Below are 18,904 nucleotides of genomic sequence, written 5' to 3'. Positions count from 1 at the left end.
ACACAGAAACTTAAGGAGAATTTCTTTGTGGTAAAGTTTTAAATTATAATTCAGTTTCTTTAATGCCTATGGGCCTTTTCAAATTTCTCTGTTTCTTGTCAGTTTTAGTAAGTGTGTCTTTCCTCAAATTGTTTTTCAATTTGTTCATTTCATCTAAATTTTGGAATACTGGCATAAAGTCGTTCATAATAATATCCTTGTTTCTTTTTGGAGATTTGGTTTTTAGTTTGTTATTAAGGAGTTTCAGTAGGGAAATGATAAAATGACATTATGTTTAATTTTTTTGATGAAGTACTGCAGAGTAGTTGATGATGCGGATTTCTTAATACTAGGAAAGGAGGATAAATATGTGTTCAGCTTTGGAAAACTCAGTGGTCTGACACACAGGTTATATTGGCCTCACTTCACAGCCTTTCTGACCTGACAAGTAGCTCTTCCAAGTTCTTCCCTGGTCTCCAGTACCATTTGAGTTTTAATTTGTTTTTTGATAACTTGATTTGTTTCATTAAAAAATGAATACTTTTTCTTTTTCCATTTTATTTGTCAAATGAATGAAGGAATGAATGAAGGAAGGAAGGAAGGAAGGAAGGAAACTAATTAGTTATGTATACCCCCAGATCATGACTGTTAAAACAGGAATTTGACTTCTTCACGTTGAGTGAACAGTTCTTTATGGCTGTTTAGCCTCCCCTTAGGAATTCCTCTCTCTCTTTTCTTTCAGTACTTAGGCTCTGGTGCTATTACATGATTAAATAATACTTTTTTGAAATAATACTTTTGCACTTAAACTTGAAAAGAAGAAAATTTTTGTTGAAAGTTATAGTTAATGATATCTCAGTATTTTTAGGGGTGATAGCATAGTTTGGTCTGGATTCAGTCAGGTTTTGGATTAAGACTAGTTCACAATGGAGGTGACTTAACCTTTAGAAATATATTTTTGTTTTTATTTATGATAAAATGAAATCAGTGTTTGTTTCTTACAGACTTGCTCTCTTAGCCTGCTGGGAGCTGACTGTTCTCTACCTCTTTCTGATTTATCATGGGCATGCTACTGCTAGGGAAGCCAGGTTCTCAATGCTGTGATCCTGCTTGGGCAGGACAGTGAATCCTTGTTCCTTAGCAGAGAACTGAAGGCATTGCCAATTCTTCCGAACCTCCATATATCTTTGGGAGGTAGGGGTCAAAAAATTGGGCATGGTGTATTTTAATTTTTTATCTAGTCCTCTGGAGAAATAAGTGAAGTAAATCATCCTAAGTCACTGAGTTTCTTGCAGGACATAATTTAATTCAGGTCTTGACTTGTGTTATCCAGACTCTTGGTGAACATGGTGAAACCACTCAGTGGCAGCCCGTTGTATTGCTCTTCATTGCACAGAAGTGCTCTAAACTAGCTGTTGTGAGGCACTGGTTTCTATTTCTAATCTGTATGAACTGATACTTTTATAAAACCCATAAAAATGAATTATGGTGAAAATGAAATAAAAAGGACCTACAAACAGATGTCCAGAGTTCTTTTTTATTAGGTTCAGCAGACCTAAAATTATTTTGTTAAATTACTTTAAACCTTTAAAAGTTCTTACTTTTGGGCAGCCGGATGGCTCAGTTGGTTAGAGTGCGAGCTGTTAACAACAAGGTTGCTGGTTCGATTCCCACATGGGCCAGTGAACTACGCCCTCCACAACTAGATTGAAAACAACGGCTTGAGCTTGGAGCTGAGCCGCGGTGGGCAACCAGTTGGCTTAGTGGTTAGACCGTGGTGCTCATAACACCAAGATTGCCGGTTCGATTCCCACATGGGCCAGTGAGAGACAAGGGCTTGAGCTTAGAGCTGAGCTGCCAGTGGGCGGCTGGTTGGCTCAGTGATTAGAATTAGGTGCTTATAACACCAAGGTTGCTGGTTGGAGTCCCACATGGGCCAGTGAGCTGCGCCCTCCACAACTAGATTGAAAACAACCACTTGACTTGGAGCTGAGCTGCGCCCCCCACAACTAGATTGAAAAACAATGACTTGACATCCTGGAAAAACACACTGTTCCCCAATACATTCTCCAATTAAAAAAATAGTTCTCACTTTTAATTTCTATAATTTTCATTCTGAGCCATTACTAAATAATTCACTGACTGGTACTGGCCTTAAACCTCGTTCTGAGGAATACTACCCTAGACCTGCCCCATTTCTGCCCTACTACTCCTTTTGTTTTCCCTTAGAATACCTTATTCTTGAATTTAGCATCTTGGTGAAGCCAGTGCTACTTGGAAGGGCTATCTCTGGAACCACATTTGAGCACTGGCTCAAGTTAAGCTGTAGGGAAGCCCAATTTAAAATTTAATGTTACAAAATTTGTATTGAAGAATCAGCTAATTGGTTTTTGAATTACTTACACAAGCAACAGACCTGAAACTACATGAATTTGAGAAACTTGGTAAAATTTCTCAAATCGGTTCCATAAAATCAGTCTGTTACCAAGATGTGATGAACTGTCTTCAAGGGAATTGCCAGTAATTCCCAGATAATGTGATTGCCTCCAAATAAACATAAAAACCAGAAGAAAAAAAACTAAGCGTCCTGAATCATTCCTGAAATTAAATTGTGCATTTAGTGTTGCTAGGGAGGATTATCAAGTCATTGCTCCAAATCATAAATTTCCAAAGTAGAAGTGCTTCCCTGAGTCTCCTTTTTTTTCACAAGTAGTAAATTTACCATAACTGGAAAGAAAACATGAGTCTTTAGTTCTTTCCATGAACGGAATTTATCTTGATGACTACATTAGTGGCATCAAACTTGATTTAGCTTTGAAGCTGAGATGCTTAAATCATTGTGTGGGATTTAAATTTTCACTTGCTAATGGATTTTGTGATTTTTTAAAATTTTATTTAACAATGAACAAATATTTTTATTAACATTTTAAAAATTTGTGCTTATTTTTTCTCTAATCTAAAATGATATTTTTAATATGTTTACTTTTTCAGGAATTACCCAACTCTGTCTTTCTGGTGATGGAGGTAGGTAGTATACAAGATTCCTTTTATTTCAAATTTATTTTGATTAATATGTACTTTAAAATTAAGAGTAGGTAATTATTTGAAATTTTTTATTAATAAATTTGACTCAGTGATTTAGATTCTACTTTATAAAGAATATAAAATTAAAATGTTTTGATTCTATAGTTCTTGTGTTTTTCAGACTAGATTTATATTATATACAAATGGATTTTTAATTAAAATTGACTGATAATGGATTGAATTAATCTTGTGTCCTTATTTTAATTATTTTTTTTTCTTTTATGTATCAGTATTGCAATGGTGGAGACCTGGCAGATTATTTGCAAGGTAATTTTTTTGTGTTAATATTCAATAAATACAGTACTGTAATCTGTTTAATTCTGAGTATTACTTCTGAAATATGCTACCCGTTTTCTGCACTTATATAGAAACATTTAATAAATATTTATGTACTTGTTTAATTATGGTTACTTTGCTGACTCACTTGTTTGTTGTGGTTTTGTTCTTAAACTTGTGTGTAAGTACTTATATTATATGTGTTTCTCTCTAACAGACAGATTGGTCCTCTTCCCAAGAGAGAAATAATCAAATAGAATTTCTCTTCTTCAAAAAACTGTACTGGGTTGCCATCAGTGAACCTTTAGTCTCTTTCATTTCTTTTAAAAAAAAAAAATTGTGATGAGGGAGTATTTAGATATTGCTCCCCAGCATATGTCGTCAGTTTGGCTCAGATAAACTTTTATAAAAATTTTAAAAAATTGTAATGGAAGAATGTATACAAGAATGTGTTGATTAATATGAATGTTTGTTAATTTTAAAAATATGATATAAGGGATTAAAGGTAATATTGAAATTATTTCATGGCACAGAGATAAGATTTTAGTACTAGGTGGTGCTTGAAATTCTTTATCTAAAATATGTACATGTAGGATAATAAATATTGAGGTCAAATTGTGTCCCTCAAAAGTTTTTTTTAAATGATGTTAGATGAGGCCAGCTTCTACTTGTTTAGTCCTTAAAGATGCAAGAGGAATATGCAAAAAGATAGTAAAAATTCATAACTCAACCTATATATAGATTTTGGCAATTGATGGTAAAAACACATCAATAGCTACACCCACAAAGGGTATGTACAGTTTATGAAAGAGAAACAGCATACTTAAAATGTTCAATTTCACCTAGTAATCAGGGAGTACAATTTAAAATGAGATTATAAAAAAATCTTTAAAATATAAAATATTACATTCAAAAGCTATGTGGAGAATAATATGACGAACACTGTTATTACTTCCCCCCAATAAAAAATATTACAAATACAGCTCCCTGTAAGTCCTTCCATAGTCCCTCCCATTCCTGTCCTTCCCCTTTAGAGACAACCATTATCCTGAATTTGGTAGTTTAGTCCATGTGTGGTTTTGTTTTTTTCTCAACTGAGATTCTTTTTTTTTTTTTTAAAGTCAATTTGGGAAAAAAAAATTTTTCAAAATGTAATTTACTAGTAGATAGATTGTAGTGAGACAGGCACTTTTAATTCACTACTGGTGGAAAGGAGTTGAAGCTAAAAGACTCCTTGCTTTCACCTTCTCATCAGTCTCGATCCTGAGTTCCTTGGCATTCTTTGTGATCCAGATAAAGCACTTTTTTGGGGTCAGAATGAGTGGCACCTTATCAGTTTAGAGCCCTCATTAGAATATCAATTTCCTTCATTAACAGAAATGAAGCACCTATTTGCTCACTGGTGTAGCAGATTTCACTGAGTTTTGAAAGCGGTGTGTCTCTGATGTTGAACTCTGTATTTGATATTCCAGAGCAATAGTGTTAGAATGGGAGAAAGAAGAGGGAAGAACTTACTTGAACATTGGAGTCAAACAGGCCAGCTGGCTTACATCACTTAATTGCTTTGTGATTTTGGTCAAGTTATTTAACCTGTCCCTGGTCCCTGTCTGCCACAGTTCTACTTACTGTGAAACATAAGCGTCTTTGCTGCTGTTTTTGCTGAATAGCTAATTGGCAGTAAGGTGATTTTGCCAGGAAAAAGATACAATCATAACAAATAAAAGAAGGACATTAAAAAGGATATAATCAAACATGAAAAAATGCATAACAAAATTAAAAACATTATTGCAAATACAAAATATTTGAATACATTTGAAATGTGTGTAGATTCATGGCAGTACTGTGCAAATAACTGATTTTATTTTGTGGATCTTAACTAAGCACTTGTCTTCATTCCATGGGAAACGTGTTCAGCTAACTCTCTGCCCTAAAAGAGGGCCCTTGGCTTCTCTATCTCCTCCCAATGTAGTGTGTTTCAAAAAAAAAACAAACAAAAAAAACTCTTGGGGCAAATCATCATCTGAAAGAAACACTATTTTAAGACTGCCACCACATCTCCTTGTCGCTGTATAGATCATTACGAGGGCTAGTAGCTAAGATGTGTATATCATGTAAAAATGGGAGGAACTGCGAAAACTTCATCAATGGAGCAATGAAACCAAACAACAATAACAAAAAAACCCCAAACTGTCAACCAGTTTTTAAAATCTTTTTTATGGCAAAATTGCCTTGCAGCTGATTAGTAATGTGGCAAAAATTCTTGCGGCAAATGTATAGTGCAAAGAAGTTATGTTGAAAATACCTGACCTGGTCAGCCTCAGCCCTTGTAGTTTGAAAACACTGGAAAAGGTACATAAAATAAATTGGGTTCTCAAGGAATTGTATAGAGCTGTGCCGTCCGATATGGTAGCCACTGACCACATGGGGCTATTGAGCTTTCAAAATGGAGCTAGTCTGAATTGAGATGTACTATAATGTAAAATACACGTTGGATTTTGGACACTTCTAGGAAGAAAAGAATGATTATATCTCATTAGATTTTTTATATTGATTACAAGTTGAAATAGCATTTTAGATGTATTAGCTTAAATATATACTATTTCACCTGTTTCTTTTCACTTTTTAAAATGCGGTTACTAGAAAGTTTAAAGTTAACATGTGTGTCTCACACTATATTTCTGTTGGAGAGCACTGGTCTAGAAGATTTGGAATGTCTAAAAAGTCTGGAAGGTCTAAGGCCATTATATCATAACACAATTATTTAGTCCTTTTATTTGCTTTGGTAACTAAAGTGCCTTTCACATTTTCAAAATATAGAAAACAAATTGGAAATTTAAAATAAAATAAATTCTAAATTAATTAGTAAGTTGTACTTTAACATTATTTTCAGCAGAATACATAAAGTGTGACTGCTACAGCTGGCCTTTCTATAAGACAACTTGCTCAAGAACTCATGTATTTTAAAGCGTTTTGATGTTGGAAGGAAGTACCTTTAGAATACAGTTGACCCTTGAACAACATGAGTTTGACTACATAGGTCCACTTATATGTGGAATTTCTTCAATACATACACAGTTGGCCCTCTGTATAATCTTAGTTTCATGTATGCGGATTCAACCAACTGTGGATTGAAAACAGTATTTTCAGTCCAAGGTTGGGAATTCACAGATGGGGAGCGCTGATTGGATGCATTGTTCCACACCATTTTATATAAGGGACTTGAGCAACCTCAGATTTTGGTTATCTACAGGGGTCCTGGAACTAATTCCCCACGGATACTGAGGGATGCCTGTATTAAGTTTTTAATATGGGACTTTCAATTTATGGGACTGTGTTGAGAAGTACACATCCCATGTTCATAGAAATATGTGAATTTTTACTGCAGTCTGCACCCAGAAACAGCCTAAACTAAAGTAGATCACTAATTATTTCCCTGGGGGAACAGTGTTAGAATTTGGACTCTGAATCAAATTTCAATAGTGTGTCATAGGGCAAAGATACAAGTTCTAAGGGCTGCAGTCATTTAAAAGTAGCAAAAGACATTTTCTAACTCCTAGAATAAAATGTAAATGAATGAAGTGGAAAAAAACCATACTATCCATTTTAATTATTGCAATGTAATTTAAGTAAAACATTACAAAAATAAAGCTCTAGTGTTGCTTTGACCCACCCACTGATATGCAGTAATTTGTGTTGCCATCAGCAGAGAAGGAGATCCAGCATACACTCCACATTTAAACAGTACTCATCCCCAAGGGATGGGATTATGCAAAATTTTCATGGATTTTTTTTTTTCCTTTTTTTTTTTTTTTTACAGTGAGCATCAGGAACAGAACCCCAAAGAATTAAAAAACGGGGATAGGTTAAGAACAGCCTCCACAGAAAAAAGTGATAATTTTTAAGGCATAGGGATTTATTTGAAGATGTTGAAGATATAAAGTATCATTTAACATGTCATTTAATGATTTTAAAACCATAATATTTTACTTGTTCCAAGTGTTAATGTTATTTTTATCTTTCTTAATCTTAATTGCATATGAAAATGTTATAGAGAACATATTCTAGAGTTGTATAGGCAGAAATTTGTGCACAAAGGATATAGATAGGGTCAGGGGTATTAAGTCCCTAATGTAATTTGAAGGAATTACACTTGTGACTTTCGTACTTGTAATAAAAAGTTTATATTTGTGTACTGACTGCATTTGAGTACTTATTATGTGCCAGGCCTTTTTCTAAAGTCTTCATTGTTAAATGTGCTATCTTGTTTGGTTGTCACAGCAACCCCATGTGGTTAGCCTATTTTCAGCTTTTTATAGATGAGGAGTGGGCACAGAGGGATCACCTTCCAGGGTCACACAGTAAGTAGGTGGAGGAGCTGGAATTTGAACAAAGGCACCTTAACTCCAAACCAAGCTGTTAACCATGACATGCTCCAGCATACATATAGAAACACTGTAGTATTTACTGAATAACAACTGTCCTCAAAAATAATGTTCCTACTACCTCTTTATATTAGGGAAAACAGGTTAAAAGATTTCTTCTTGGGCGGCTGGTTAGCTCAGATGGTTAGAGCGCAGTGTTTTTAACAACAAGGTTTCTGGTTCGATCCCCACATGGGCCACTGTGAGCTGAGTCCTCCACAACTAGATTGAAACAACTACTTGACTTAGAGCTGATGGATCCTGGAAAAACACAGTTTAAATTTAAAAAAAAAGATTTCTTCTTAAAGGTGCCTTTAGTTATGAAACATACTATGGTGGGACAGGGGTGTTGGGCAGTGGGGGAGATTAAAGGAGGCCAATGTGGAAAAACCGGTCCCTGACAGGTCTAAGTGGCAGTCATGTCTAAGTCCCTTAGAAGATTTCACCTGTTTCTCATTTGTGCTCTCGTGAAGTTAACTATGGACATTTATCTCAGATATTTGACTGATGTGAAGGGGGACTTATTTTTTGGCTTGTAGAAGAGAGTCACATTTGCTGAGCACCTATCGTATTCAGAATAATGTTGGCATCTACAGTAAAAATGAGAAAGGAAAAACAAAAATGAACACCAGTGAAAAGATGCGCATAAATGTAAATCATTTTTGTTTATAACAGATTGATTAAAATTTTTGAGATACCTGGTATCTCTTCAGACTTAAATTATTAAAGTTAAAAAAAAAGTGAATCCCAGTTCCTTCCATGTTCTTAACTACTCAGTTCTATTGATGGCATGTGCAGATGGTATTTGATTTTGTGTGCTTAAATATTTATGTGAATCCTTTTCTGCCAGCTAAAGGAACTCTCAGTGAAGATACTATCAGAGTGTTTCTGCATCAGATTGCAGCTGCCATGCGAATTCTGCACAGCAAAGGAATAATCCACAGGGATCTCAAGCCACAGAACATCTTGCTGTCTTATGCCAATCGCAGAAAATCCAGTGTCAGTGGTATTCGCATCAAAATAGGTAAATGGCCATGTATTGTTTCAGGCAAAGAAGTTTTTTAAGACTCAGTATTTTTAGATTTTAGTTCAGCTTTGTTAGAATGATGGATTTTCTTGATGCACTTTTGAAATTTTTATTGAGTTCCATGAGGTTATTGAGATATGTAAACCATTTACATTATTGGCATCATATGCTAAATTTCAGATTGGGCCAAAGGGCCTATGTTAGGAACTCTAAATATAAATCCCAGCCAGAAATCCTGCTTCATCAGAAGGAAGACCATATACCGTTTCCCCAAAAATAAGACCTAGCCGGACAATCAGCTCTAATGTGTCTTTTGGAGCAAAAATTAATATAAGACCCGGTATTATATTATTTATATTATATATTATATTATAAAGACCCAGTCTTATATTATAGTAAAATAAGACCAGCTCTTATATTAATTTTTGCTCTAAAAGATGCATTAGAGCTGATTGTCCGGCTAGATCTTATTTTTGGGGAAACATGGTGTTACAGTTATTGGCAACAAAGTAATAACCCTGATACTTTACAACCCATGGGATTTTAACATAAGAAATCTAAGAGATCATTTAGTTCATCCTTATTTGGCGGTTCTTTTTGGCACTCTTATATCTCAAAATTATTTGAAGCAGTTTGTGATGCTAGATTTTTTTTTTTAAACTTTTGTTTGGTTGTTAAAAAATAATTTTTTAGCATTTCTTAAAATTTTTTAGCATTTCTTAAAATTAGGAAATTAAAAATTTCTTAAATTTTTAAGAAATTTCTGATATTATATAGGTTACATCTGGTATCTGACAAAGGACCGAAACAGTTCCAATTTTAAACCTGGTATTGATAGTTAATGAGGGCTATAATAATGAAGTATTTATTATAATTAGCATTTTCTCCTGCAAAGTTTGGTGCTCCCTCCTTGATTACCAAACTGGCAGAATAATGACTTGTACAATTGGTGATTACTACTATTGCTTAGCTTGTCAAAATTGAGGTAGCTGCTTTTTTCTTTGGTAAACAGTCTTACTCAGTGGTTGTTAATTTCTCACAATTCTTTTGTGCCCTCTTATGTGTTGAAGAATCATATGATCTATGTTAAGTGTGAGCAAAGGTATCATTTGCTTTCTCCTTTTTATTTTGTGAAATAGCGGATTTTGGTTTTGCTCGTTACCTACATAGTAACATGATGGCTGCAACACTGTGTGGGTCCCCAATGTACATGGTGAGTGAGTGTTTGTGTCCTGATTTACAGCACTGAGCCATAAGCATTGGAATTTAAGTATAATGTGTGTTTCCAACCAGGATGTTATATAGTCCAAACTGTTATTTTTATTACTAACATTAATTATATTCCTGATAATACTATAATGCAGATATATTTTGCTTTAGCATAGTAGACTGTAAAAGTCAGTAATCTTTGCCAGTTGGTTTTGGTTTTTAATTAGTTATGGTAGAAATCTATTAGAGTAATTGAAAATGAAAATTGGTGAAGTATGGTCATGCTATACTTGATGTGTAATATTAGGAATACTTAAAAAACAAAACACCCTTTTGGGGCACCTCTTTAGTTATAGGGCATATTCATCTTTTGCATGTTGTCTGTCTCGACAAGATCCCTATATCTTAGAAGTTTTTTTCATCAGTGTCACACTTAAAGCTGAAAAATCTTAGCTTTCCTTTTTATCCTTTCATATGGATATTGTCATGTCTGATAGGGTAAGGCTGTGAAACTTCTGAACTAATGTGAAGTATTAAGCCTGGAAATAACCTTAATTCTGGAACTTCAGAATCCTGTAAAGTAAATAAATGTACCTGTTTCAATTCAAAGTTTAAATTTAATTAGGATTTTTTTCTAATCTAAAATCAACTTTGAGGTCAAGGAAACTGGTGATCAAAGTTAAAAAAAATTTTGCATTAGATTTACTTTCTTGATCATAATTTTACTGCTTATATGATAAATTTTATGATTTAATATAATTTAAAAATTATTTTGTACTTCTTGAGTATGAAATTAGTTCAGCCTTGAACTAACAGCCTTAAAGATAGAGACAGTACTTGGGCAGATTTTTAAAGGAAATTGACTCAGTAAGAAATTTACAAAGGACAATAAAAATGTTATGCCTGGAAAATTTCACTATCTTTAAGTATATTTGACATTTCTATATAATGTTTGTCCTAATTGATGGTGTTTTTAAAAAACAGTAATCAGGTGGAAAAACAGCTATAACAAAGCAGCAGAGAAATGCCTTTGCTTTTAAGACAGTTTTTATTAGTCTTTTGTTATAGTTTTTCTATTTTAAAAGCTTTCAAATGACAGAAAAAAAGCAATAATATAGCAAACACTTGTGTACCTACCATCCATATTTAACAAAGTTAACATTTTGCCATGTTTGCCGTGATCCTTTTTTGGAAAGAAAGAAAATATTTCAGAGACAGTCCAAATTCCTTCTGTACTTCTCCCTTTTCCCATTTCCCACTCTTTTACTCTCATACCCCAGAAGTAACCTCTATCCTGTAATTGGTGTATATATTTCTTTATTATTTTCATACTCTTACTGTATTTTGTGTCCATAATGATTTGTGGAAATGTTTGTTTTTACAACTTCCTTTCATGAAACATTGTTTTTGAGACTTACCGATAAGTGTCAATGTAAGAATGTGGTTCTGTAGTCATTAAAATATCATTTGGTTAGGGAAATAATCACATTGTATTGTTTTTATATTAGTAGTTTTCTTATAATGTGACCTTTTCCAGTTAATATATGCATATTAATTATATAAATAAACATGTCTCTTGAATTTTTTTATCCCCAGGCTCCTGAGGTTATTATGTCTCAACATTATGATGCTAAGGCAGACTTGTGGAGCATAGGAACAGTGATATATCAATGCCTAGTAGGAAAACCACCTTTTCAGGTAGCCTGACTTTTTTCTTACATGCTCAGTTTTGGGATCTTCTTATTTTGTAGTTGCCTTTGACTTATAAAATGGAGACTACTTTGAAAGCAGTGTTTTTGGTTCCTTTGTGACTTATTTTGATTTTGTTACAGGCAAAATATGCTGTAGTGAGCCAGAACATCTTTTGCTTTTCCTTTTCTATCTGCCTTTCCTTTGTGGTTGGACTGAGCATGAAGCCTGTTAGATGTTTTCCAGGGTAGTGAAAACTAGCAAGGGTCAGGGCTAACATCCTGGTGGGGAATGGGTATGAACTGTGATGTCAGCGCTTCCTGCTTAGCCTTGTTTTCAGTCCTGGAATCTAAGTAGGGGTTAGGGCTGGTCTGGAAAGATCACAGGAAGCTGTGTCTCCAGCTGTCTATTCCTATCACTGCTGGGTAAAAGAGAGTTAATTGTTAGGGTTTATGAAAATTATTTTGGGTCTGTCTCCCTTTTCTCCTTTCCCCTAATACCCTGTTAAAAAGAGGCCTTCTGGAATATAATCATGATGATTCCTCTTGAGTTCATGTTAACCCAGTTATTACAAAGAGGTATTTTGAATCTGAATACTGGAACAAAGTGAAATTATTTGCCTAAGATGTTATTAAAAAATCAATGACACAGCCAGGTTAAACACTTAATTTCCCCATCTAGTTTGTATGTAGAGGCAGCTTCACTAATTCACCAGCTCTTAGTATTATGAGGGTGCTACTTGTTGCTATGGAGAGACTGAAAAGTAGCAGTGACTTAGTTCTCTTCCTTGACTCTCTTGAAGGTCCTAGGTAAAATATACCCTGATTTGACATAATAAAAATGTACTTATTGAGTAAGCCATGAATAATGGTTCTTAACCTTTTCTAAGTTCCAGCATCTCTGAGAGTCTGAACTCAGAAAAGCTATATTATACCCAGATATGCAGAATTTGCATATAATTTCAGAGGTTCTGTAAGTTCCTGGTGCCCATCTATGGCTCCTTCAGCAATCCATGGCTTTCAAGTTCAGAATCTATGTTCAATAGCAAGTATACGAGTGTCAATCGCATGATTTGGAATTTTCTTTTGTTTAGTAAATTAAACCTTTTTTGTTTGTTTGTTTTGTTTTTTAAACAGGCCAATAGTCCTCAAGACCTAAGGATGTTTTATGAAAAAAACAGGAGCTTAATGCCTAGGTATGTGTTTTGATTATACTGGGTTTTATTGTTTGTGAATACAAAGTTATTTATTCGAACTCTTTGTGTTTTATGTATTTCCGTTATTGAATCTTTTTTCAATGGACAGTAATGTAACCTTTGTTATAACAGGAAATTAGAAAATTACTAGCACATCATAAATGTCCATGTAGTACTGTGTCATTTTCTTTCTTTTTAAAAATGTTAAATGTATTAAAAAGAAAACAACTATGGAAGTTATATGTGTTCTTTGAGGAGAAGGAGATGCAAACAGAATAGATATGCATAAAATAGAAAGTAAGTTCTCCCTAGGCCTTTCCCTTTTTCTAGGGATAATAAGAGTTTGTTGTGTATCTTTTCGAAATCTTTTTTGTGCAAGTTCTTTTTACACATTTGAGTCTTGTTTGTGTATATATTTATAAATACATATAGTTCAATACAAATTGCATCATACTTTGCAAATTGTTCTGCAGCTTTTTTTTACTCTGCAGTATAGCATAGACGTTGTTCAGCAACTACTGCATTCTTTTAAATAGCTATGTAGAGTCTCATAGTTAGATATCGTATTTTGTTTAATCAGATCCTTGTTTTCATCTTTTGGTTACTGCAAACAGGCTTTAGTGGAGGGTAGGAAGGAAGGAGCAGGGAGAGAGAGAGAGAGACAGAGACAGAGACAGAGACAGAGACAGAGAGACAGAGAGAAAGGATACACATTTGTGCATTTCGTTAGGATGGACTCCTAGAAATGTGTAGTTAGTATATATAAACTCACCACTTTGGTTGTTTTTCTTTTCCTTTCCCTTAGCATCCCCAGAGAAACATCACCTTATTTGGCTAATCTCCTTTTGGGTTTGCTTCAGAGAAACCAAAAAGATAGAATGGACTTTGGTAAGTAATAGTTTCAAATTTTGCATGCTTTCTAATTTGATTTCTGTGTATTCTGAAAATATATTTTTTAAAAAGATACTATAGAGGTTTCAGAAGAAAATGAAAGTCAATTTCACTTTTTTCTGTTTTTTCTTTCACTTATTTTGTAAATATTTATTGAGTGCTTGCTGTGTACTAGGTATGAGGGATAGAATAATACAAGAGTAATAAACAAAATCCCTGCCCTCGTGATGCATATATTCTAGTGGGGGAGAGACACAAACAAATTATAAACTCTAATTATATGTTATATTCGAAGGTGATAAGTACTGTGGGGAAAAATATAAAGAAGGAAGAGAAATGGGAGTGGGTGGGAATTGAAATTTTAAATAAGGTAGTCAGTGAAGACCTTTCTGAGAAAGTAACATTTGAACAAAGACTTGGTTGACAGATGTTAGATGGTGAGCCACGTGGATCTCTATGGGAAGAGCTTTCCAGGCAGAGTGAATAGTCAGTACAAATGCCCAGAGCTGGGAGCATACCATGTAAGCAGTTAAAGACTTGGGCTTCTGCTCCAAGTGTGATGGAGATCGATAGGAGCATTTTGAGCAGAGGAATAGTATATCTGACTAATGTTTTAAAAAGGATCAGCCTGGTTGCTTGTTGAGAACAGACTGTGGTGAGGGGCAGGAAGGCAGTGGGATGAAGCTGGGAGACTAATCAGGAGACTATCACAGTTACCTGGGTGAGTGATAAAGTAGCTTAGACTGGGATAACAGCAATGGACGTGGTGAGAAGTTATTCACTTCCGGATCTTTTTAGAGGTAGAGGCAACGGCATTTATGGATTAATTGGATGTGGGGTGTGAGAGAAGAGAAGACCCAAAGATGACTCCAAGATTTTTGGCCTGAGCAACTGAAAAGATAGAGTTGTCAGTTACAGAGATGGGACAGACTGTGAAGACAGAGCAGGCTGTGAAGGCAAGATTAGGAGTTTAGGTTGGACATGTTAAATTTAAGATGGCCATTTGACATCTAAGTGTACTAGATGTCAAAAGGCACTTGGATATCAGAGGAGAGGTCTAGGCTGGGGAACTATTTGGGGGAAAGACCTGGGAAGAAGGAATGGAGGAGAAACACCCCAGAATCCTGATAGAAAAGTCCGTAACCTCAAAGAATGGGGTTTAGGGAGCCAGGGAGGGGCATCTCCTTACATGGTGAACATGTGCTCGGTGGCAGCTTGGCTCTCACCAAGGCTTTGCAAGAGCAGGATGTGGGTGCCTTTGGGAGGCCATGGCCTCTGTCTTAGAATTTTAGATTCTTAAGGTGGAAGCTCATATTGATTTGGAGCCCTCTTTTATAATATAAGCATTTAAAGCTAAAAATTTCCCTCAAAGTACTTTATCGCAATCTCTCTTCAAATACTATTTCACCAATTTATTTGTAATGAAAGAGCTTAAAATGCTTAATATTGTGGGGATTATCCAGTTCTTGAAGATTTTGAAAGAACATTCATCCTTAAAACTGTTTGGGCCTCAGCTTTCTTTGGGGGGTAGTTTGTTAGCCTGTTCTTACCAATCTTATGTAAAAACAGCAAGACTTCAAAATGTCAGACCAGAAAAACCATAAAACATGTTTAGTGAAAATACTTACCAAATTAACCCTGGTCTTCAAATTTTCAGAAAAAAAAAAGTGTTTGACTTTTTTTTTTTTTTGGGGGGGGGGAAGGGGAACAGGACTTTATTGGGGAACAGTGTGTTCTTCCAGGTCTTTTTTCCAAGTCAAGTTGTCCTTTCAATCCTAGTTGTGGAGGGTGCCGTTCAGCTTCAAGTTGTTGTCCTTTCAGTCTTAGTTGTGGAGGGCACAGCTCAGCTCCAGGTCCAGTTGCCGTTTCTAGTTGCAGGGGGCACAGCCCACCATCCCTTGCGGGAGTCAAACCAGCAACCTTGTGGTTGAGAGCCCACTGGCCCATGTGGGAATCGAACCAGCAGCCTTCGGAGTTAGGAGCATGGAGCTCTAACCGCCTGAGCCACTGGGACGGCCCCAGTGTTTGACTTTTTTATGTAGTGATAGTTATAATAATAGAAATTTGCAAAAATTTATTTCAGAATTTTGGTCTATTAATATATATTATGGAAATCACATAAGCTTCTGGATAAGACCGATGGGAGTTTGAATTCTAGTCCCTCAACTTACTAGCTTTTGACATTGAAGAAGATTCATGAACTTTATGTACTATGATTTCCTTATCCATAAAAGGAAGATAATACCTTGCATAAAGCTTGTGAGGAGTAAATGAGGAATTGGTATGTGAAGCAATCAGTTCATTGTCCTAGTAATGTTCTCAGTGGATGATAGCTCTAACAGTTTCTGTATAGAAGGAAAGATGAAATAGTCTATATATATTTTTTTCTTAAAGTTTTATAAAATTGGCATTAAACTTCAGTTCATGTAGTTGGTAAATATTTTTATCTTTAAGAGGGAGAGAATAAACTGAGAGTTACCTTATAACCATGAAAAATACGGGTCAACAGCAAAACAAACTCATGGGTAATAGTTTTAAAATTATAGATCATATTAAATATTTATATACTTTCTATGCCATAGCAATTGATTTGGAAGCTGGTTTTCCAGTATTTGCATTCGGTTAATTTCTTTATTTATATCTTTTCTGTTTCATCCCTATTATGTCCTTGGTAGTCAACATGAAAAATCTTACATGTCAAACTAGAATTTATGTATATATGTATCTTAATTTTTGTTCTAAAAAATAAGGTAGAAAACTCATGTTTCTCTTAAAAACCCTCCACATTTCCACTCCTTACCACGTATTGTGATTGATATTTACTTTGAGGGGTTTTGGGTATTAATTTCAGTGAAACTCATGGGATCCTTCAGAGTGGAAGATAATTGAAATTAAATTTGAGTTAAGCTTATTCCTGATCTTGTATTATCAAATAAGTTCCATGTTGGTGCTGTGCTATTCTTGCCTACTCTGTGATACTTAATATCATACAAGTCAGAGACTTAATGATAAATGAGATTATCTTTGTGGGGTTTTAAAGAAATAATAAAATAATTTACATCTATAGGAAAATAAAGAGAGTAAAATAATGAACTATTATGTAGTCACCTACTTGTTTAATTAGCAGGCTTATTGTGTAGCTTTTGTTCTTGGTGGATAGTGAAGAAATTAAATCAAATTAACAGGGTTTAAAAAAATGTGAAACAAGCTGCAGGAATACTTCTTCTGGGATAGAAGAATAGGATTTATTGTACAAATCAGTTACCTGGATTTCCTCTTAGGACACACCGAACAGCCATAGTTCAAAAATATGCTTACCAAGGGCCTAGTCACAGTACAGTACAACATGGGGTTGTCTGCCTGAGGATGGTACACACAGAGAGCATGTCTACTTCAGTTACCTCAGGATGTGTGGTGTTGATAATGGATATTTTGAAAATTCACAATTATTTAAAATTTTTCATTGATTGAGTTACTTATAATTTGACAGTTTTTATGGATGATTAATAAAAATAATATCCTTTTACATTTCAAAGAAATGGAGGCAACATAAAGAAGTTAATAATTATTTATGATATCGAGGACATTATGTTGACTACATTGACCTAGTAGATTAACCTGTCTGCTGGTCCATGTCAGTTTCAAGGTTGCATTCTCATTTTTCATTACAGAAACATTTTTTAGCCATCCTTTTCTTGAGCAAGTTCCAGTAAAAAAATGTGAGTACCCACTTTTTGCATTTTTACTAAAGAGTGAATATAAGCTTAATGAAAAATTAGTATTTTGTATTGCAAAATTAATTTTTTTTGTGCTTCTTAAGATTTTATTGAGCTTTTCTTAAATACCTGTAATTGTGTTTATTTAATAACAGTTCTGTTCTTCCTTCCAAACCCAAGTTGAAATAGTTCTAATAATTGCTACATTTTTAGTTTCATCCATGGGAGCTGTAATAGTAGGAGAATATGAATTTTGGATCAACACAAAGATGTAGTAGTTTTAACAGGTTTTTGTATTAGCCAAGTCATGTACTTTAACTCAAAGTGGTGTGTCTCTTCATTTGTTTCTTCCCGCAGCCTGCCCAGTCCCAGTGCCCACGTATGCTGGCTCTGTCTCTGGAAGCTCCTGTGGCAGCTCTCCACCTTGTCGTTTTGCCTCTCCACCAGTAAGTTCTGGTTTTATTAAAAATGATTTCAGAGTTAGTGCTATCTCATCTGTTCACAAATGGAGCCTGCAGATACATTGTGGATATTCTTTTTATGTGTAGTGTTTACTAGTGCAGCTGAGGCTTATGGGAAGAGCATTGTTGGGTCAAATGGACCTAGGTTTGGACCTCTGCCCTTATTTAGCTGTGTAAGCTACAGCAAGAAATGTCACCTTTCTGGGCTGTTTTCCTCTGAACAGTGAGTATGGTACTCTCACCTTTTCATGCCCTGTGGGGGTTGGTAAGGATGATACTCGCAAACAGAGGACCTCTTACAGGTGGATAGGCAATGCATATTTTACCTGAATGTCATAGACAGTGTGAATATTTATTGTACATAGAATTTCCAATGGTGGAGGAGGGACCCTTGAGTCAGATTCCACTGACTTTAGATTCCCTTAATCGTGATGACTGGCCCTATACGGTTGTTCCGCTCGAACTTCTTCCTGCCATTGAGGTTCCCAAGCCATTTCCTCCATGGCTGTCTCCCTCTAGTCTCAGTGCCTCTTCCTGATCCTGAGAACTTCTGGTTACTTCTGGCACTACTTATTCCTACTCTACTCCTCTATGGTCTTACGTTACCCTCCGCTGTACTTTTCTAAACTCACTCTTCCCTCAAATCTGTTGCAGGGTTGTGACCTTGAGGCTTTTCTACAAGCTGAAGGTCCAAGGGCTCTTGTGTCAGCTATTGTATTTTCCAGATTATCCTGGCAACATGAATTTCTTGAATTCTGGCAAAAGGGTGGGAGAGCCATGAAAGGAGGTGATTGTATGATTAGCAGGTTGAGGCTCCTCTGAGGTTTAAATCAATGGGGTTTCGGAGCTTCCACAATCCTTACTTGCTATGTTAACTAGGATAAGTGACTTAATCTCTCTTAGCCTGTTTCTCATATCTAAAGTGAGTATTATTTACCTACTTCGTGGGGTTTTAA

At 35.1% G+C, this 18,904-nt stretch overlaps 1 protein-coding gene across 1 annotated transcript in view; it reads left to right on the top strand.

Moving 5' to 3' along the window:
* The window catches only part of ULK2 (unc-51 like autophagy activating kinase 2), a 96,088-nt gene that overhangs the window by 13,856 nt on the left and 63,328 nt on the right, over positions 1 to 18,904 (top strand). The window contains exons 4-12 of the mRNA XM_019757412.2: positions 2,971 to 3,003; positions 3,294 to 3,330; positions 8,611 to 8,784; positions 9,927 to 10,000; positions 11,593 to 11,694; positions 12,822 to 12,880; positions 13,686 to 13,768; positions 17,443 to 17,490; positions 17,845 to 17,933. Coding sequence (XP_019612971.2) covers positions 2,971 to 3,003; positions 3,294 to 3,330; positions 8,611 to 8,784; positions 9,927 to 10,000; positions 11,593 to 11,694; positions 12,822 to 12,880; positions 13,686 to 13,768; positions 17,443 to 17,490; positions 17,845 to 17,933 — 699 coding nt within the window. The remainder of the gene's footprint in view (positions 1 to 2,970; positions 3,004 to 3,293; positions 3,331 to 8,610; positions 8,785 to 9,926; positions 10,001 to 11,592; positions 11,695 to 12,821; positions 12,881 to 13,685; positions 13,769 to 17,442; positions 17,491 to 17,844; positions 17,934 to 18,904) is intronic.

The sequence above is a fragment of the Rhinolophus sinicus genome, linkage group LG15 (genome assembly GCF_036562045.2).
Source record: "Rhinolophus sinicus isolate RSC01 linkage group LG15, ASM3656204v1, whole genome shotgun sequence".
NCBI lineage: Eukaryota > Metazoa > Chordata > Mammalia > Chiroptera > Rhinolophidae > Rhinolophus > Rhinolophus sinicus.
The sequence above is the reverse complement of the archived record's forward strand: the minus strand, read 5'-3'. Positions and strand labels throughout refer to the sequence as shown.